Raw genomic sequence first — 21781 nt, 5'->3', positions numbered from 1 at the left:
ACAACATCGGAGAAGAGGCGGGCTCATGAGTCAAGCGTTGTCAACAGAGCTTCAGAAACAGCCGAGCCGGCTCGATCAACCACTCTGCAGTCTTGCAGATGGGGCAAAATGAATGCGTGCACGAGAACGACGGATGAGCAAAAGAAAATATGAGAAAGCTTCAAAATGGACGAGAAATTTCGCGCAGGGAGCGTGATGACTGAGCCGAGAACGAGGTCCCAAGGCGCCTCATCTCTATCCATAAGTAGGACGATTATCGCTCTTTACACTCTGGCACGAAAACGGGGAAATATTAACGATTCAAGGGGTGTAAAAGCACAGCGCAAGAAACATGGTAACCTAAATGAAAATTGTATAATCATTATTTTCTTGTACTACAGATCTCCCACTATGTTCTTTGCTTTCAAAAGTTTACCTACACCGTTCCCCAAAGAACAGTTCGCCTACACCAAAAGGTTTATTGAAGACATTACAAATTAGCTGCCTGGCGTTAAACAGATGAGTGACAAACAGGTTCCAGGGCATTTGAAGCTACGTTACACGACCATCAGCATAAAGTTACAGGTAGCCCGGATGAGGCATCAACAGAAAGAAACCAATGATCATTTACAACGAAAGGGGAATCAGCATCCTGTCATCTCCACACTGTGTTGTAGTGATTAAGAAAGAACCGGAAGTCTGGATGATGAACTTGCCGGTTGCGAAGCCAGTCATCAGCTGCCTGCATCATGGAGGTGGCAAGCTGCTGCTGCTCAGGCCTGTCTGATGACCAAATTGAACTCCGCAATTTATAAGGCGCCAGTCCAAAGACAGGCAGTGTTAGTTTACCAGCTGCATTCACGCAGTGGTTGATGCCCCCAAAACTGGGGCATACAGGTGTGCTAGGATCAATACCTGCAGGGAAAACAAGTAATTATTCAGATAACTGATGAGGTAAGTCACATGGAATTATATAAATGAAGGGAACCAACAGATGCAAAAAAAAAAAACGTGAGTGGTTACCCTTGAAAGGTGTTGCCAAGTAATGAAATGTCAAGAAACATGCATCGAGATCCTTGAGTGTTGGTCCAGTTGGGATTCTGTATATGGGGTACCTGCAATTGTAAGCCCGAGGATGAAATCGATAGGAAGAATCATTGCAAAACGTTGTTGCAAGTATTGCTCCTCTACACAGTTGTTTTAGCTGAGATTCAGCAATGTGAGGCTCCCTTCGCATCAGTTGATACACCATACCTGTACTAATTATGAAGTTTTGAGTTAGTGGTTCATTCCTTCCCTTCCACTCAGACCACACATGGGGCCACAACTTCTGCTAAACAATTGTGGGGAGGAGAGGTTCAAACTCAAAACCTAAGGTTCCTTGGCATGTGCCCAAGCATTCCCTCATCTAGCCGATAGATGGGCTCTTCCCTACCACAGTAGAGAGGTTCTAAGGCCTATACCAGAAAGGGAGCAGGCTAGAGAACTTCTGCTTATTCTTTTGCTTTATTTCTAAGATATCGGTCTCCTCTTCAAACAGATGGACTCAACAATAAATATAATCTAAAGGATAGGCAATTAAGTAACTGAGGATAGCAACTCCTAAACTCAGGGTGACAGTTAGGAGATTTCATTGGATGCCAAGATAAGCCCTGCTGCTGCCAAGTGCAGTAACCTATGTGATTGACATGTCACAGTGTTACATTTCCCACATAGACATAGTAGCATATTGCTGCATTGCGTGATCTAGATCTTGGAATAAAACACATATATGACAGTCCGGCTAGCTTGAGTTGCTGGTGCTGCTCCTTCGGCATGGTCCGACATCAGGATATCATCACAATGTCCATGCCGTAACATCAAGAAAACTACATGAAATACTACAGAACTTGATCAACATCTGATGAGGCAATTGATGGTGAGCGGAATATAAAGGTAAACATGGTGCAGTCATACAGATCAGAACTAATTATTTGCAGACTAAAATTATATAGTCTGAAATTATTATTTATAATGCGAAATCTCAACAGAATGCTGCCAAGACAATGAAAAGGCGGCAGATGCTACCATTGAAAACAAGGCATCATAAACTAAATGAGAGAATCTGGAGTGTTAGTACCATGCAACAGACATCCAGCTGGTTGGCAGTAGATCACAGCTTCTGAATGTATTTAAATCTGGAAACTTGCTTGCAAGAATCGATACCTGAAATAACGTACAGAATAAGCATACACGAGCAGGATATGTGTGGAAGCCATTCCTACTGACATATGGAAAAAAAACTTGCCTTGTCTGTTAAAGGTTCTCTACCATATGGTGGATCTCTCTCCAGGTACTCGAATATTGGACGAGAGGATGGTGAATGCACTTCACCATCATTCCTTTGAAATCCACCATTCTCCAGTGGACATGGAGCTTCCACAAGCGAACCTCTTAACCTGTCGGCATCAGTTCCACAGCTATCTTCGCTGCCAGTATCCATAGATTCGGCATCACTTTGCTCCCATGGATGCCTTACATAAGCAAGAAAATTACGTAAAAGGTTATGAACTATGAAAATCACAACTGAAGAAAACATATACAGAAAATGGAATCAATGATTTTTCTCTTTATCAATTTTGATATCTTTCATTTACTTTTATGTCCACAATCATGTGGAACAATACGTTACAGCTATAATCAGCACACCATACCAAGAATCTTGTAATTCTAGACGAGGTATACACAGCTAAAAGAACAAACAGGTAAAAAGAACTACTCCCTCCGTCCCATATTAAGTGACTTTCTATTACATGTATCTAGACGCTTTTCAGGCATAGATACATCCATATTTGGGTAAATTTGAGTCACTTAATATGGGACGGAGGGAGTACATTTCTCAACAAATATCTTACTCAATCTAGCCAAAGTTGTCTTTGCATTTCAAATATGGAAGTTGAGCAGAACGGTTAAACCTACACAGTTATATGCTCATTTACCCAATTTCCGCTCTATGTTCACAATGTACAGATAATCCCAGATATAGAATGGCAGATTGGTTTGGCACTAGTGACTGTTATGCAACAACAAGTAACGTTAAAGTTTCATTTACTCAATTCATATTGTCAACAAGTACATCTTCATGCCAACCAATGAAAATACATAGGATATGATGGGTGTGAATCTTCAAGTTTCTACAGTCGGTTGAAACTGTGCAAGCATTTCTATCACACAATTTTATGGAACAATATCTAACTAAAATATTTCAATATCGGTCACTTGTGTTCTAAAATAACCGATATCTATCAGCAATGCCGAAAACTACGATCACACAAAGCATAATTCTGCAAGCAAAACTCAAAGCTTTAACCCCAGAACCTCAATAATAACTAGCAACAGCAGCAGCGGAATGCATGGGTAGGTTTTGGGCAGAAGAGGGGTTTGTTCACTTGTTTGAGAATCCACCCCGCCCCCCCCCCCCCCCCCCCGGCTTCTGCAATACAACGGGGCATCACACAAATTATACTGTTGGTTTAACCAAATCCAAGGAACAATTAATTTTTACAGGAACCACAGGCTGCACAACGGCCCATAAGACAAAACGTTGCCAAATACTCCCTCCTCTGTCCTTCCCATATTAGAGGTCATTTTAGATTTTTCTCGAATACCAAGGACGTGTTGCAGGTGCGCGGGTCGACTAAACAAACATTAATTCCGGTGGCACAAAAATCAAGAGACCTCATCGGTATCCCCTTCGCTCATTAATGATATAACAATGCGTGCATCATGGCCAGCCAACCAGCGAGCACTGCGCATGCATGCATAGGAGCCAGCAAGCAATTTTTCTGCTTTACTTAATCACCCGAGTGAAACCGAAAGCATTGCATACATGCTTTATTTAACTGCATCTAAAACATGTTAGATGAGAAATCCTGAGAAAACTAAAAAGACCTCTAATATGGGACAGAACGAGTATTAATTGCTCTAGTTATTATTTTTCCTAACTGGACAATGTTTGCAGGCACACACTAAGTGCAGCTTTATTGGCACTGACACATTAATTAGGGTTAATCAAAAAACACGAACCAAAGTTAATAACATTGATCAAGAAGATTATACAAAATGAACCATTGTTTTCATTTACAAATAAGTATAACCATACCGCTACTTAAGTTCTCTTACAAAATCTGGCCACAGCTAAATAATGATCTATTAGTCTCCCAGATGATGAGGTGCTGCTGTGATATATACAAATTTTTAATAACTGCAAGATGGATAAACTATTACCACACTACATTTCATAATTCCAATGATAATCTCTAATCACTAAAATAAAATGGCTCCAGAGCAGTAACTAATCAATTGTTCTAGCTATTATCGGAGACGTAGGGGCTGTTTGGTTCTTGACTATTTGTGCCTTGCCAAATTTTGCCAACAATTGGCTAGCCAAAAAATTGGCTAAGGATTTGCCAACCCATGGTTGACCAAAAATTTGGCAAGATTTGTGAAGATGTGAAGAAGTTGGCAAGATTCTTTTGGCAACCAATTTTTTGGCTACCAACCAAACAAACACCAAAATAACATGGGTTGCCAATTTTTTGGTAGGGCAAGTTTTGGCATGAACCAAACAGCCCCATAATACAAAAAGAACTTTTTTTTGCAGGTAGTAATACAAAATGATCTGATGGAAAACTCCAGTACAGCATCAGAGAAGCCCGTATGTCTGTCACATTGCCCATACGTCACATTCAGTTGATCATTAACATAAAAACCAGGCGTAGTTAAAGCATTCACATTTCCTTGACAAAAACATGATGTGGGCAATCAAGTCAAATTGTGTGTATGACACACTTGGTTCAAATGTAAATTACTCTGAACAGGCTGTGTTTAATTTGGCGGTCAACAAGATCTGAGAGCTAATAGTAAAGTGCATATAGCACATAGCAGAGGCAGTGTCTGCACTACAGAAGAGCAATGCAGAAGTTCAACCATAAATTTGAAGGGTTCGCCAACCATCAAAAAATCATGTTCATATTGTTTATCCAACAAAATCAACGATACACAGACAAACAGAGGCACAACTGAGAGTAATCATTAGAACAAAGTGAAAACGCAATGGGAACATATCCTTACCTAATATTTGTTGAAAGCCTAGATGGGTCAGCATATAGCTGTATTGCAGAAAGTGAAGGCACATAGTATTGTATCACAGATTCACTGCCATTTAACAGAAGGGGTACACCAGCCCCATAGAAACTCCATTCACTGAATGCCTCCCAGAGATCTCCAAGGCAGAAATACGGACGTAAATTTGTAGCATCACCACTCCTTCGCCCTCTCATGCTCATCTGGATAATACCTAATCTGTCAGTACAACCAAACTAAAACAGTACAAAATAAGAACCACAAAGCATAATGTTCTTTCATAATTCTCATAGGAAGCACTTCTTTCCTTACAATACCAACTCAAACTTTCCTGAAACCATATTAGTGATCCAAACAACAGAACAATGCCTAGCACAGATTTCTTTTTTTAGAACAAGGTGTTTACCCATCCGCCACCCCTCGAGACTAAGGTTGGCTGAATCGCAACCCAGAACTCGTCCAAATTTAGATTTAGAAAAAAAATTGCACATATAATAAATAAAACAAATCTTGATACTTTGGCATTTCAATTACGCTGCAGTTTAAAGCATATCCGCCCGAAAATATCATCCCTAGTCAACACTTTCCTGTAGCACAAGCCATTGCCTAAAGCTAAGAAAGATAAATAAAACAAACTATCAAGAACAACATAATTTGAAAGAAGCACTGATTGAGGATTTCACTAGCACTAGCAGGACAAAGACCTTAGCATATATCTTCTACAAATGAGTAACCTTACCAGGTATCAGCAATTAATCTTTTATTGCACATTATGTCAGACTTTGCTGGAACATTTTTGCTAGTTTAACTTGAAACAAGGTAGGTATACTTTTCCATAATCACGGTTCACAAACCTTCCCTAGTCATAATAACCATCATCGAATCAAAATGAAACTAATCTTCGCCACCCACGACTTAAAATCCAACAATGCATGCTCTTATTCTGCTACATCTGCTCATCGTTAACAGCTGCCGCCACTTTTACACGCTCACACTGCAACCCGTAACAGCAAAGCCAAGCACGTAACTACTTTACCAAGGAACAGATTCTTAGAATCCTAACCTTGGGAAGATACTGCACGGGCACGGAAGGCGTGGTGGAACTGAGGAACCTCTCGAGATTCCCCGCCTCATCCGCCACCGCCGGCGCTGCACCCACCACCTCTGCCTTGGCGGACTTCACCGTGGCGGATGGCTTGGACGGGACCGACGGGGATACAGTGGCGTCCACCCGCTTGTCCACCTCCCTGGACGGGGCAACCGCGGTAGTCTCTGCCGGGGCAGGAGGCGCGGGCTTCTGCCTCGCCGTCCTGGGAGTCCCCGTCGGCGACGGCGATGGGGACGGGGATGACGGGAGCTGTCCTTGGGCCTGGGCCTGGCTCTGCTGCTTCTGCTGCCGGCGGACGTGGGGCGGGTTGTAGAAGCGGTTATTTTCGAATCCGCGGGACGAGGAAGACGCGGCGGCGGCGGCGCCGGACGGGCCGGCCATGGCGGCGACCGCGGGGGTGCGGTGCTAGGGTCCTGGACGGCGGGGGGGAGCGAGCGGCGAGCTGGGGTCTAGGGTTTTGGCGGGTTCTACTTTTGGGGCGCTGGGATCTGGAGGGGGGAGAGGAAGTGGAGGAGGCGCCGACGCGAGGGCGAGTCGAGGCGAGGGGAGAGGAGGCGGGCGAAGGAATTAGGAAAGGGAGAGAGAACGGGAGGGAGGGAGAGAGGGTGCGCGTCTGTTTGCCGTTTCGGTGCGTCTGTACTACGCGCTCCTCCAGTCCTCCTCCTCTCTTCGCCTCGTGTACCAGACAAATTATAGGCTTACCCACGAACATTTCAGAGCTCTCCATCTGCACCGTCCGTTTGCAATCACACGGATTAGATGAAATCCATGCTATGGAGATCGGACTGTCGAAAAATTATGCTGTTTACCGCATATTTCGTCAGTACTGCGGCGAGCTCGTGGTTTCACTTCCTGTTGAAAGTATTCCGTTTATGGAAAATAACACTAACGTTTTGATTTGAAGCTTTTAAAAAAATTCAAATTTCTTAAATGAGAAAGTGAAGTTGCTGCTGTTGTTGGTGAAGAGGCCCATGGTGGTCAGGGAGATTTAGCATCTCTGAGATTACCGAGGAGGTTGAGATGCTTGATTCACACCCTGAGATTCCCATTTCTCAGGGAGTTTCTGAAGAGGCATACATCGAAGGTGATCATATACAAGCAATGGAGGTGGATGTTCAGATGAATATTGTGGACCACAATCAGTCTACCAGGAGAGATGTTCAGAGGCCTCCGGTCAGGATCAGTGAGAGGCTGAGGGAGCAAGGTGGTAACTACACCAGGGTCTACACCAGAGCTCCCACATTATAAGCTGCCAGAAATCTGGAAGGTACCAACTTATCTGTTTTTAATTCATTTGTTGCTCTAAATGATGATGACATGATTAATAGGGCTCTAGAAATTGGCATTGATATGGATGACATGCATTTGGAGAAAATACATTTATTACAAGATCTTGAAGTAGCTAGACATAATTTGGGGGCCAAAAAAGAGGAAGTAGTGGAGGAAGGAGCACCAATTGCTAATGGGCAGGTCATTTTGTTAGATTGGGAAAATGATCATATAGAGCAGGAAGATTTTACTCCTGTCATATCCAGGAAGACCAAAAAGAAAAATAAATCTGTTGTTAAAGTTGCACCAAGGAGTAGGAGCCAGTTGGATATGTCTAATAAGACGTCTGACTCTGCTTCTCACAAATGTGAGGAGCTGCCTCCTACTAGGAACCGCAAGAAAAAATCCAAATATCTATGAAAGTTTTGATTTGGAATTGCAGTGGGGTGGGGAAGAAAGGGATAAGTGCTTATCTCAGAGGTTTAATTGGAGATTTTGACCTGGATTTTTTGGGGATACAGGAGACAATGAAGAGTTTTTTTCTGATTCCTTTTTTAGAGGAATCGATCCTATGAACCAATTTTGTTGGAAATGGGGAACTTATGTGGGGAGATCTGGAGGGATTTTAGGAGGCTTCAGATTTTCTAGGTTTGACATTATTCAGTTCTCTAAGGGGAGGTACCATGTTAAAGTGCGGGTTTTGGATAAGAAGCTGAAACACCACTACCACATTGTGATTGTTTACGGTGCTGCTCAAATGGCTGACATGATGGTTTTTTTGGCCAACTTGGTGATATTTGTGGAGACCAGAGTCTACCACTTCTAGTAGGAGGGGACTTTAATATTCTTAGATTTGCCTTTGACAAAAATAAACGTCTTAAGAGAGATAGAAGAATTAGGTTGTTTAATGTCATTATTAATACACATGCTTTGAGAGAAATTTCTATGTATGGTGGACAATATACTTGGTCCAATAACTAGCAGAATCCTACTCTTGAAAAATTGGATAGAATTCTTGTTAGTGCTTCTTGGAATAGCTTGTTCCTCCTTAATGACTGTCAGGAAACTGGTGAGAGAAATCTCAGACCATAATCCTCTACTTCTTGATACATGGAACATAGTGACATCAAAAGGAAAGATTTTCGTTTTAATACTAGTTGGTGTAAACTTCCTGAATTTAGAGATAGAATTGTTAAAATTTGGGGGTGAAATACTGTTGCCCAAGATAGCTTGAGGATAATACAAGAGAAGTTGAAAAAATCCAAAAAATCCTTGAAACGCTGGGGACACAATGTGAGGGGCTATGACATTAAAAGGAAAAAGGATCTTTTTGAGGAATTACAAGACTTGGAAGCTCTTGAGGAGATCCAACCTCTCTCTGTAGATCAGCTGGCAAGGAGGTGGGATATTAATGCACAACTCATGGAATTGTATGAAGGGGAGGAAGAATACCGGTAGAAAAGATCTTGTTCCAATTGGTTACTGGAAGGAGATAATAATACTGAATTGTTTCATAGAGTGGCTGCTGGGAGGAGGAGGAAAAATATCATTTATAATTTGCACAGAGGGGATGATGTGATTGAGGGGACTCCTGCTTTGGTTAGACATGCTACTGATTTTTATAAAAGCTTGTTTGGCCCTGCTGATGGTTTTAACTGTCAACTTAGAAATGAGATGTGGGATGCCAGGGAAAAACTATCTGATGAGGATAGACATGACTTGGATAGAACATTTGATGCCCAGGAGATTAAAATGGTAATAGATTCCATGGAGAAAGGTAAAACTACTGGCCCTGATGGGTTTCCCATTGAGTTTTATCAATCCTGTTGGGATATCATTAAAGATGACACGGTTAATCTGTTTAATGACTTTCATGCTGGTATTGTGGACATGAGTAGAATTAATTTTGGTATCATCACATTAATTCCAAAGGGTGAGGATGATGATACAATTCAGAAATACATGCCTATCTGCGTGTTACAAGTTTTATTCAAAATCTTTTCGAAAAGCATGACTATCAGGCTTGTCCATATATGCATAAGTCGATACACATCTGTCAGAGTGCCTTCATTAAAGGCAGGAATATTATGGATGGGGTGTTGGCTCTGAATGAAATCCTGAGAGAATCCAAGATTAAGAAACAGTAGGGGATTGTCCTAAAAATTGACTTCAAAAAAGCTTATGATAAAGTGAACTGGCAATTCCTATTGTAGTGTGTGCAGATGAAGGGATTTAGTGACAAGTGGCTGGGATGGATTAAGTTTGTGGTCTCTAATGGCACTCTGAGTGTGAAAGTTAATGGTGAACTAGGACCATACTTTGGTATCCATAAAGGAGTGAGACAGGGGGATCCCCTATCCCCTTTTCTGTTCAATTTAGCTGATGAATGCTTAGCAAAAATGATTCAGTCTGCACAATGTAATGGAAGATTGACTGGCTTGATACCACATTTGATTGATAAAGGGGTTGCAATCCTACAATATGCAGATGATACCATTCTGTTCATCAGGGATGATACGGAAGATGCTAGAAATCTGAAATTGATTCTTTACTACTTTGAACCGATGTCAGGTCTGAAAATCAATTTCCAAAAAAGTGAAATAATGATGATTATTCAGGATAATGATAAAGCAAAATGCTATGCTGACATGTTCAATTGCCAGGCAGGGACATGGACTATAACATACCTTGGGGTGCCCGTTAGTGTAGATAAAATCATTGTACATAACTGGTCTATTTTGGAATAAAAAATGGAGAAAAAGTTGGCTGGCTGGAAAGGGGGGGGGCACTTTCAATTGGGGGGAGAGTTACTCTGCTTGCCTGTCTACAACACCAGTGTACCATCTTTCTATGTACAGAGTACCTAAAACCAATCTAGGGAAGCTTGATAAGATCAAGAGGAAGTTTCTGTGGCAAGGGGGTAGTCTCAAAAGGAAATACCATCTAGTCAAGTGGCAGTTGATTTGCAAGCCAAAAGTTAGAGGTGGTTTGGGAGTGAAGAACTTAGAGCTTTTTACTATTAGTCTACTCTGCAAATGGTGGTGGAAACTGGAGGTTGAATCTGGTATTTGGCAATCCATTATAGATAAGAAATATCTTAAAAGGGGGGGGGTATTCATAATATCAAAGGAAAACAATCTGATTCTCCTGGTTGGAAAGATTTGCTCCATATCAGGGCATTGTATCTGAAGGGGAGAAGAACTGACTTCTGGGGCAAATCCTGGTGTGGGCATTCTCCACTGAAGGACCAATTCCCTAGGCTCTTTGACATATCTGATGATGTTGGATGTTCTGTGGCTGAGATAGCGGATAGACGTTGGTGCCTCACCTTCAGGCGGTTGTTGGATGAGAGCTGTCAATATGATTATACGAGACTGAATTCTAAACTAATGGGCATGGGGGTGAATGGGGAGGAGGATAAACCTCTTTGGATATGGCCCAAGAATGGTAAATACAATGTCAAAACTATGTATAATCTGCTGGCCAATCAGGGCCCTGTCAGGTCCTTCCATCATTTGTGGAAGGCCAAAATCTCATTAAAACTTAAGATCTGGTTATGGCTGATATGGCACATTGCTACCAAAGATAATATGCTTCGTAGGAATTGGAGCGGGGATATCACCTGTCGTTTGTGTCCAGAAAATGAAACCATTCATCACCTTTTCTTTACTTGCACCGCGGCTAAATACACCTGGGGGATTGTGGGCGTTGCTATTGGGGCTGGTACTAGACCGTTCTCCTTTTCAACATATTTCCATTGGATCCCGAGTCATTTAAGACTCGGCTGTAATTTGCAGATAGTTGGTTTGGCAGGATTTGCTGGGCAATGTGGAAATTGTGAAATAGAGCTTGTTTTGAGCACCATTTGATTCGATCTCCTGCGGAATTGATATGCTATGCCTGTGCATTTCTGAAATATTGGGCAGGCCTTCAGACTGGTGCGATGGAGATGCTCTGCGTGAAAGAGCCAGGATCCTGCAGGAAGAAGCGCTGCGTCAGCACCCTAGCAAGCTGCAACTGACTGGAAGAGATTAACAAGCGGTATGGTTGATGGTGGGGAGACGAACTGACCCAAGAGCAGGTTCTGTGAAGAGAGATCGCGGGGATGTTGAATTTTTCTGTTTCAAACTTCCAGCTATGTGAGCTTTTGTTGGTGACATTAGTTCGTCTGTACTCGACAAACTTCCTTTCCTTTTCTTTCTGTTGCTGGACAACTGGGGTGCGTTCTTGCCAACCGCGGGCAGCAAGTGTGTGAGAACTACGTGTGTGGTGTGAACCTCTTTGTTGTTCCGTTATCTTTCTGATAGTGGAACCCGGCCTCAAGGGGTCGTAAGGAAAAAAAATCAAATTTCAGATTCTAGCTTTTAGTTTGAAATTTTAATTGTTTGCGTGTTTTTTAAAAAAAAAAACTCACTTCTCGGTGGCGTTGACTACCCAACGGCCTCCTAGAGCTTGGAGGCGCACCGGGATGAGGGTGACGGTGGCGGGCCCTCCTGCTGGCCGACACTCCTCTCCTTCCCACGCAGCGACAGATCCATGACATAGCAGATTTGTTCGATTCGGGCCATAGGAATGCCCTGGTGGCATCGATATCCGATTCGGCCTCCTCTGTCGAAGATCGCATCCCCCTGCGGGGAGAAGGTCTGTTGGCGCCATCGGAACAAGGCAATGTGTGGCAAAGCAAGGAGAGGCGATGGCAGGGGAGGGGAGGCATGTACGACACGACGGTCAGGGGAAGAGGGTAGGTGTGGATGAACACCAAAGCGGTGTTGCGAAACAAAAACTCTACATTGATGTTTGGCAAGATGTGTATGGATGACATACACATCTTAATTGATAGGTGCATATATTGTCTTATTATTCTTGCAATTAATATTGGACAACACTACTATAAAATAATCTATCACTGGGCATGTACATTACAGTGCCGATGTCAGTGGTTTATGGTTAGTTGTTATTGTGTACCATTGACAGGCAAAACGCCTGTCAGAGAAGATTGCATGGCAGCGATGGCTGAGTTTCACTTGTCAAATGAGACCCCTCCAGGACAAGCTAAAGATCGATTTCAAGGTCTCACGGGCTTTTGGATTTTGCCCATGAAAAATCGGGAGTGCCATGAGCGTCAGTATGGGCTAGCCCATCGGTAGAGTTAGTTACGTTAACGTGAAAAAAGTCGTTGCTCATTGTAGAGCCAAACAGACCGGTTAGTATTGTCGCGGTCAAATGTTGGCTACAATTAGCTTATATAGTACTCCCTCCTTTCCTTAAAGATTGGCATATTAGGTTTCATTAAGACAAAGCTTTGACCACAATGTGGTTTATATGTTATGAAACCACAAGTATCATTAAGTACTTTCGATAACGAATCTAGCGATACTAATTTTATGTCATATAAAACACATCTTGATATAGTAATTTGTGGTCAAAGGTTTGTCTTAATGAAACCTAATATGTCAATCTTTAAGGGATGGAGAGAGTAACTAAAAAAAACTTCTAGTTGTGCAGCCCTCGACCTATAGAGCCTCTTAGTGAAACCACCCACCGAGGAAGCACAATTGCACATTCACAATGACGTATTTTTCAAGCTCATTTTTCAAAGAGCCGTCACTCGTAAACATTTACAACATGATATTACAAACGCAATTTCGTGCATATACATTTTATCCACATTACTTGGTCTTTGTCGGTCTCATGCAATCACGGGGAAAAAAACATAGCATGTAGATTTAAAATCATAGTCTTACAGGTAATATTAACAAGTTAGGTTCATTCGATGAAAGAACTTAGCTAGCATATGAATATTGTAAAATAGTATCTGACAATAGCATCATATGTATGCCTTCAAAAATAATTTAGGAAGGTGTCCAGGATCCTCTTCGCACCGTGATGTCTATCGAGGTACTAGTGACAAATCACCTGTAACTGTAAGGCCACTCTCTGAAGGCCAAGATGCATCGACGGCTGAAGAAAGGCACCTAATGAACTTGTTAAGCTGAATGTCAATTCAACCTTTGATGTTGATGCCATGTCTGGAATGGTGTATACAATTCTTTGGGACAGCAAAGGAGAATTTGTTGCTGCTGGAAATCCGAACTTGAACTGTTGCTCAGATGTGACACCCGTGATGGCAAAATCTCTGACATTTGATCTCTTGTCACTCACAGCCGGATGCAATGATGTGATTGTTAACTCGGATTGTTTCGAGGTGATCAACACAATGAAACAGGGAGGACGCTCTTCGTCTCTTGGTGTTTTCATATATATAGACGATGTCGGCTTTGAATACATCTCGAGAGAAGCGAGTCAAGCGTCGCGCATGAATTTGCTAGGCAACAATGGGAGAATGATCTTCTACTTGGCTAGAGAATCTCCCAAGCTTCATTCCATTTCTTCTTATCCAAGATGCAACTGCTATTACTAATCAACGAAGATACATTTTAATGTAAAAAGAAGAGCTCCTCCTTCTCATGCTGGAATAGCAAATAGGCATCATCATTAGCTTTCTTCATGGCTGAGTTGTCCCTACGGTTCTTCGTTGCTTTTCTTTGGTTGTATGCAGAATCAAAGTAAAACACCTTGTTCCAAGGTACACAAGTCACAATGAGGACTGTTCTGATACATTGAAAACATATCAGTTCATTTTGAAGTGTATTGACGTATTTTGTCATTAAATTGAGTAAAGAAAAATCAGAATCAATCAAGATCAATCATTTTTATGACATATCAATTAACCTAATGATTTCATGTCAAAATAACAATTTCCATCTATTTCATGGCATCGGTTATATTTATTGGACTGATCTATATCAGCTGACAGATCATGCAATAGCCTGAAAATTTATAAGATTACTTTTGACATGGATTGACACATTTGACCAAAGTTTGATTTTCTGAATTAGAAATCGTCTGGGAAAAAAAACAGAGGCCATGGTTGGATTTGTCTCGTCTAGTTGATCGGAAATGATTATAGGATTGCAAAAAAGTTGGAACTTGAAATGATATATTCTTACAACTTTTCTTGTCAGCCACTAGATAAATTTTCGAAAGAAAAAAATTGCAGCAGATAAAGGGACAGTTCTTTTCGGTTTACTGGACCGGCTTCTTTGAGAAGCCGCTCTCTCCCAGCTTCCTAGAGAAGCCGGCGTCTAAATTTGATTAGGCTACCAAATTAGTTTGGCCTAAATTACTTTGAAAACGTAGCTGAATCTGAGATACGGCTTTTCCAGAAAATTAGGTGATGGCAACTTGTAAAAGAAGCCGGTCCTATAAGCCAACGCAGCAAATTACACTTTGGGCGTAACCTTCCCTAACCTCTAAACCCCTGTTTTTCCCCAAACCGTTGCTGCCGCCAACCTGCCGCTATAGTTCCAGCGCCGCCGCCGCCGCACTACCGCTTCCCGCCGCTGTTTTGTGCTGCTGCCTCCCGTCTGAGCCACCATTAACTGGGAGGTAGCAGGGAGGAAGTAAGATAGCCAACAGCTTTGCTGCTGTGTTGCTCTGTCGACTGAATCAGGAGCCAGCTTGGGAAGAGGAAACAAGAAGAGAGACTGGAGAAGACAAAGTGTTGGTATGAATTCGCCTAGTTTGAGGCAGAACTAAGTGTTGGTCACAACATGAAAATTGTAGATAATTTCCTGCTGATCATCGTAATGTGCTTGTTTGCATTATTTGGGGAAGGGAGTCCAGATTTATAACCTAAAGACAGATCTCTCCGGAACATGTTTCAGAGTATAAAGTAAAGGAAGGATGTTGGGATTTCAATGTCTTGTTGAGGGCCATAGCAATGCTTTTATGTTTACCTCTTGATTGTCCTTGCACTAGTCCTAAAAGATACTTATTCAACTTGTATTCTTGCATCTAGTTGATTGTTTACGGGAATTTAGGCAAGTACCTGATGAGCCTCTATTTATACGGTTTCCATTGTGTGTCGAATTTCTACGCCTTCTTTTATTTGAGGCAAGTGCGTGACGATCGCATGTTTATTATGGTTTATGGTGTGCGGTCACTTTAGATTGTGCAATCTTATTCAACTTGTATTCTTGCATCCAGTAGGTTCAATTTGGATTTACTTCTTCGTTGAGTTCTTTTTGTTTGCGGTGATCATCATCAGTTTCCCTGTTATTTCGTTTTGGACTAATCCGGCAAGGACCGGTGAAAATGTTAAATATGTCTAGTCCAGTCAGGGAAGGACACATGATGTGTCAAATCCGGAAATATTAACTTCAGCCATACATGTTTGATATTTCAGCTTTATGTTGTAGTTTATCTTAAGTTAATGCTTCATAATGGTTATTTTCCCCAATGTACTTGGATGATTAATCTACTCACACATGTTTTCTTGTTGAGTTTATTTGGATTTCAGGTACTTCGAACATAGCATGCATGGAAAGGAGAAGTATCACTTCACATAAACATCACTTATCATCTTATACTCGTGTGGATTAGATAGGATCGTACCCTATAGAGAACCATTTCACATAGGTTGCTTGAGGATTATTAAGTTTCTGTCATGGAGTCTAGTAGACAGTTTATGAATTTGTGCATGTTTATTTAGCTTGTCGTCGATCTCCATATAAACAAGAGAGGTGACGCCGAAATTTTCAGTTTTCTTTATGGGAATTAATGTAGCTAAGTTAGTTGATAATATTGCAGGCAGGAAAGATACCTGGGCGTTACGGATCAACATTTACCTTGTTTACTTGCTACAAAAAAAAGAGTTCACTTGACAGGTAAGATACTTAGGAAGGAACGTCCACTGTTCCTTGCTTCCGCCATTGCCTCACAAGCTCTCCGCGCCCCAACTCTATGATGTCGTTTCAATTTAAATAAAAACCCTGAAACCCTCGATGGCTCTCTCTCCCACCTCCCCTGGCGACAATGGCGATTCCGGTGCTCTCCTCGTCTGATCTCTTGATCTGGCCGTATGGATTCCATTCTCCACTGGGATTTCTCCTATGGAGAACGGGTGTCCGCTCAGGTGTGTCGCCGCTTTAATTCCTCGGTGGGTTTTGGAGGTTCTCCTTCCTATAGGGAGTTCTTCCTCGTGGTTTCTTTCAAGCGTTTCAATTTTCCTCTAGATGTGGATTCGGTTTCTTTGGCTCTTCAATCCTGTTGGGAGGCAATGCAGAAGATTTCCGTGTGTCAGTCCTCAGTGATCACAGATTCAGATTTTTAGTGGTTGGCAACAGAGTTGGACATTTCGTTCGGGCACTTGACTCATATTCATGTCCAGATTTCTACTGTATTTTCTCCTTATTCAGTGGCTCTGTTGTTTCTCCCTCATTGGTTTTCAATAGGATTGATCCACCAAACAGTGCTCATCAGGATATTCCTATCAAGACTGTCTTTGAGAGGCTTGATTTTTTGGGTAAGGGTCCCGATGTTCGACCAGCTGATCATGGCAATTCTGCAGTGTTTAAGCATTCTGATCCCCAAGGGGATTGGTCCAGTGATCATTCTCGAAATCATGGTACTCCTTTTTATTTAAGGAATCTTGATCCTATTTTGAATCTGAAAAGCAAGCCCATTGCCATTCGTCCGGATTTAGTCCCTCTCAGAGATAATGCTAAGCTGGATCAAGCCAAAAGTTCAGAAATTCTCAGTTCGTCAGTTTCAGATGACTCTTTCCTGGTTGGTGGTGTTCGTTGTTCTCTCCGGCGATCATCGACGGTTAGCTGGCTGATTCGGTTTGGTGCCCCGCAGCTTTCGCGGGAGTTGTTACACGATCTGACGCGGGTTATTCGCGTTTTGAATTGCAGGATTGCATGGAAAAGGCTAATTTATGTGGACGTTGCCTTCGACCAGGTCATACACGTAAAACCTGTGGGCTTTCTAGGGCTTGCTTATTTTGCTTTGAAGTGGGCCATACTTGGGCCTCTTGCCCAGCTCGGGGTCCCCCGTCTTCCAGTACCCCAGGTGGTTCAAACGGAAGAGATTCTGCCGCGAATCCGTTACGGTCGATGGGCAAATACTGGAAGCCTAAGATGTCTAACTCCTCCTGTGTCCGGTGCCTGACGGTGGGACACCCAGCCGCCTCATGTACCGCGAGCCCACGCTGTCAGAATTGCAACAAGAAAGGACACGCTGTTGTTGGATGTCCACGTCAGCTTGTGAAAGAAAATAAAGGAATTTTGTGTTAGGTTCGTTGCATAGGAAACAAAAAATTTCCTACGAGAAGTGCGGAAGAAACCCAAGAATATATATACTAGATGTATGTAACGAGAGGGATCATGAACACCATACCCTCGTAGACCGCTAAGCGTTACGATCACGAGATCGTTGTTGGTGTAGTGGAACTTTCAATGAGATCAATCTCAGTGCCGAACGGACAGCACCTCCTTGGTATCCACACGTTCAGCTTCACGTTATCTCCTCCTTCCTCGATCCAGCAAGCGAGAGGGAGAGGTAGACGAGATCCCGGCAGCACGACGGCGTGGTGACTATGGTGAATATTCTCACGGGCAGGGCTACGCCGTGCGCGTGAGAAGAGGAGGAGAGGAGGGCTCAGGGGAGAGAGATCCAACTGAAAGCTTGGGGTGTCTCTCTCCCTTGCCCCCCCTTCTATTTATATAGGGGTAGAGGAGGCGTGGCCGGCCAGGACTATCCCGCGGCCAGGACTCTCCGGCGGCCAGGACTCTCATGCGGCCAGGACTCTCCCGCGGCCAGGACTCTCCTCCTGGCCGCATGGGCCCTGTGGGCTAGCCCCTCGGCCCATTAAGGCCAGGGTGCTCCCTCACAGGCCCATTTAGCCCAGGGATAGGTGGGCCTCAAGGTGGAACCCTCCGGATCCCTCCGGAACCTTCTAGAAGCTTCCCGGTCAAAACCGGGAAATATTCCAAACTTTCCAGAACCCTGAAAACAACTTTCCATATATAAATCTTTATCTCCGGAACATTCCGGAGCTCCTCGTTGCGTCTAGGATCCCATCCAAGACTCCGAATCATAATTCGATATCATCATCATTTATCTCATCTAACCCAAGCAACATGAAACGTTAAGTGTGTGACCCTACGGGTTCGAGAACATGTGGACATGATCAAATATCAATAACCAATAGCGGGACCTGGATGTCCATAATAGTTCCCACATATTCCACGAAGATCTCATCGGTTGAACCACTATGTCGAGGATTCAATTAATCCAGTATCCAATTCTCTTTGTCTCGCGATATATTACTTGCCCGAGATTTGATCGTCGGTATCGCCATACCTAGTTTAATCTCGTTACCGGCAAGTTCTCTTTACTCGTTCCGTAATATAATACCCCCGCAACTAAACACATTAGTCACATGCTTGCAAGCTCATTAGGATGTTATATTACCGAGAGGGCCCAGAGATATCTCTCCGTCACAAGGAGTGACAAATCCCAGTCTTGATCCATACAACCCAACAAGCACCTTCTGGGATACCTGAAAAACACCTTTATGATCACCCAGTTACGAGATGACGGTTGATGCCCACAAAGTATTCTTCCGGTACTAGGGAGTGGCATGATCTCATGGTCTAAAGAAATAATACTTGACATAATAAAACATAAGCAACTTAAACTTAAGTGACACGATCAAAAGCTATGTTTAGGTTTGGGTCTGTCCATCACATCATTCTCCTAATGATATGACCTCGTTATTAAATGACAACACATGTCTATGGTTAGGAAACCTTAACCATCTTTAATCAACGAGCTAATCTAGTAGAGGCGTATTAGGGACACGGTATTTGTTTATTTATCCACACATGTATTTGAGTTTCCAATCAATACAATTATAGCATGGGCAATAAACATTTATCAAGAACAATGAAATATGATAATAACAAATTTATTATTGCCTCTAGGGCATATTTCCAACATTTTGGTCTGGCGTATTAAGGACTCTTCATCTTCCTCGAGCTCTGCTCCCTCAAAACCACCTCCGGGGTCGGCGATTGTCCAGAAATCCATGGCGAACTACACGGTGAATCCTCTCCCTTTCCTTCCTCACGGGATGGCGATCGATCATGGACCTCCTGGACGCAAGGTACGGGCTGACCTGGTGCTCTCTAGCTCTCCGTCCCTGTCTCATGAGTTGTATGCTTTGGCGGAAACCAATCTGGCTGTTCCAATTCACATGAAAGATGAGTTAAGAGGTCAGTTGATTGATGTGGTTGAGCTAGCTGGCTATGAGGTCACCTTTGCTGAAGACTCGGCCATTGCTTTAGGCCTTTTTGGCTTTAGGTCGGCTGTTGATCGTGATGCTTTAGTTGGTCGAACTTTTGAGATAGATGAATCTACAATGCTACTTTTGTCAAGCATGATGAGGGTATCAATTGGCGTGTTCCGGCTGTGGGTAGAGTTAAGTGGGTAATGTTGGTTAACTATCCTATGGATTACATGACAGAGTACTGGATTGAGAAGACAATTTCCTTGTTTGGTAAGCTTGCTCTGTGGCAGGGTCCACGAAACAGATATGCTCGGGTGCTTGTTCGTGCCTGGATTGCTAGCGACAGACTTGTCCCCCAAAGTATTGTGCTAAGGGAGCTTGGTGGGCATCGCCATTCTTGGACTGTCCCTGTCTTTCTTCTCAGAAACGATAGCTGGACTGGTCATATGCATGATGTGCCTAATGATACTGAAGATGATCCTCCACCGGATGGTAGGCCACACCCCATGTTTGGTCCCTACGAGACTGCTGAGCAACGCTTTCAGAGAAGATTAAATCAATTTCTGACCCAACAGGGGATGATAGGTGGTCAAGGGCATATGCTGGCAAATCTTCCCAATGATTTTGTGCTTCCAGCCCAGGGGCAGATTAACTTTCAGGCTTTTCTTCGTGATGAAGGTCTCAAATTCACTGATGGCATTGTTCCCCCTGGCAATGTGATTGATAGTCCCATGTCTGCTTGGAATGATCTCCTTTCTGACAATAGTTCTGAAGGTTGCTTTTGCCCTGGTACAACCCCTGCTATGGAACTAGAATTACCTGTCTGCCTTGATATTGTTCCTTATGTGCAACCTGTGCCTATGGATGGACTGGGTCATATCTCTGTTATCAGTGCTGTAGTGGACAACTTTTTGAAACCCAACTTGTTCTTGGGGGCTAGATCCCTTTGGAGTTCCTCCCTGCCTCAATTTGCTCTCCTTTCTGACCTGTCCTTGGGCTCTCACACTGTCCCCTGTGACCTGCTGCCCATCGGAAGAGTTGTGAGAAAGCTTTCCATCTTGGACAGTGCCTCCTCTTTGCAACATGACACTGACATTGTTGAAGAGGAGCCTGCTCTTTCAACTGATGAAGATGACTCTCTGGCTGTTGTTCCTGTTTATTCTGGCAGAAAAACAGGTAGAAAACCTAAGTGCTCTACCCCACTTGTCTCCTCTGGCTTGAGAAGAAGCCCCATACCCAATATGTACAGAGGTTTCAAGGTGGACATGCCCTCTGATGTCAAGAAGAGACAGTCAAAGGTCAAACCTCAGATGATTCCTGACATGGCTAGCTCCTCTTCGAATATCCCTGCTTTTCTCTCGGTGGAAGAACTTCAACAGGTGGGAACTGATGTTTGTGGCATCCCTCCTGAGGAGATTACTGAAGACAGACTCCTCCTACAGAGAAACTAGTGTTTCTTGTTATGTGTGTGTACTGGTTGACCTTTTGCTTGGCGTGCTTCTATGGATCTTTTAGTCTGTCGTGTGAAAAACTTCTACTGTTATTCTGTCTGGGTTCAGTGTATAAGGCTTATAATCTCTGTCAGACTTCATGTCTAATTTAGTTCAAAGTTGGAATATTGTGTGTTGGAATATTAGGGGTATCAATTTGGGTGATAAACACACTGCTCTTCGTAATCATATTAATGAGAATGCTGCCTCTGTTATTTGCATTCAAGAAACCAAAATGTTTGATCACTCCTACATCAGAAAATTTTGCCCTCGAAGATTTCATAAATTTTCTTTTGTTCCTAGTGAGGGTAACTCTAGGGGGTTAATCACCATTTGGAATAATGCCATTTTTTATGGCACAGTCTTATTCAGTGAGCAATGGGCGATTGTGATTCGATTTAATTCTACTCAATCTGCTGATTCTTGGGTGCTCTGCAATATCTATGGTCCTTGCTCTGGGACAAAAGAACTGAATTTGTTGAGTGGTTGTATGCACTAGAGATTTCTTCGGACGATAATTGGATTCTTGCTGGTGACTTTAACTTCATTAGGTCACCTGAAAACAGAAACAGACCGGGGGGGTAATATTGATGATATGTGGCTCTTTAATGACATTATCAGAGTTCTCTCCCTTTCTGAAATTCCTATTGCTGGTGCAGTTTACACTTGGAGCAA

General features: G+C 43.0%; 1 protein-coding gene across 2 annotated transcripts; it reads right to left on the bottom strand.

The window, feature by feature from the left end:
• Positions 1 to 332: 332 nt before the first annotated feature.
• Positions 333 to 6868, bottom strand: LOC100842270. 2 transcript variants are annotated; one of them, XM_010229897.3, is made up of 6 exons: positions 6167 to 6868; positions 5092 to 5339; positions 2267 to 2492; positions 2099 to 2184; positions 1003 to 1094; positions 333 to 894 (listed from the first exon to the last, which is right to left on the bottom strand). In XM_010229897.3, the coding sequence occupies exons 1-6, from the start codon at positions 6590 to 6592 to the stop codon at positions 635 to 637; spliced, it is 1338 nt and encodes a 445-aa protein (XP_010228199.1). In that variant the 5' UTR covers positions 6593 to 6868; the 3' UTR covers positions 333 to 634. The 2 variants fall into 2 exon arrangements, with proteins under 2 accessions (XP_010228199.1, XP_003557341.1); XM_003557293.4 differs by having other exon boundaries at positions 5092 to 5306.
• Between the last annotated feature and the right edge of the window lie 14913 nt (positions 6869 to 21781).

Source organism: Brachypodium distachyon, chromosome 1, assembly GCF_000005505.3.
Source record: "Brachypodium distachyon strain Bd21 chromosome 1, Brachypodium_distachyon_v3.0, whole genome shotgun sequence".
NCBI lineage: Eukaryota > Viridiplantae > Streptophyta > Magnoliopsida > Poales > Poaceae > Brachypodium > Brachypodium distachyon.
This window is presented reverse-complemented; position numbering and strand designations above follow the sequence as displayed.

Excerpts from the sequence above, each read along its gene's own strand:
- LOC100842270 (XM_010229897.3), bottom strand. The coding sequence starts at position 6,592 with ATGGCCGGCCCGTCCGGCGCCGCCGCCGCCGCGTCTTCCTCGTCCCGC. Across the intron at positions 2,185-2,266 it reads GAGAACCTTTAACAGACAAG|GTATCGATTCTTGCAAGCAA; the intron begins GCAAGTTTTTTT and ends ACGTTATTTCAG. Across the intron at positions 1,095-2,098 it reads AGCTGGATGTCTGTTGCATG|GTACCCCATATACAGAATCC; the intron begins GTACTAACACTC and ends TTACAATTGCAG.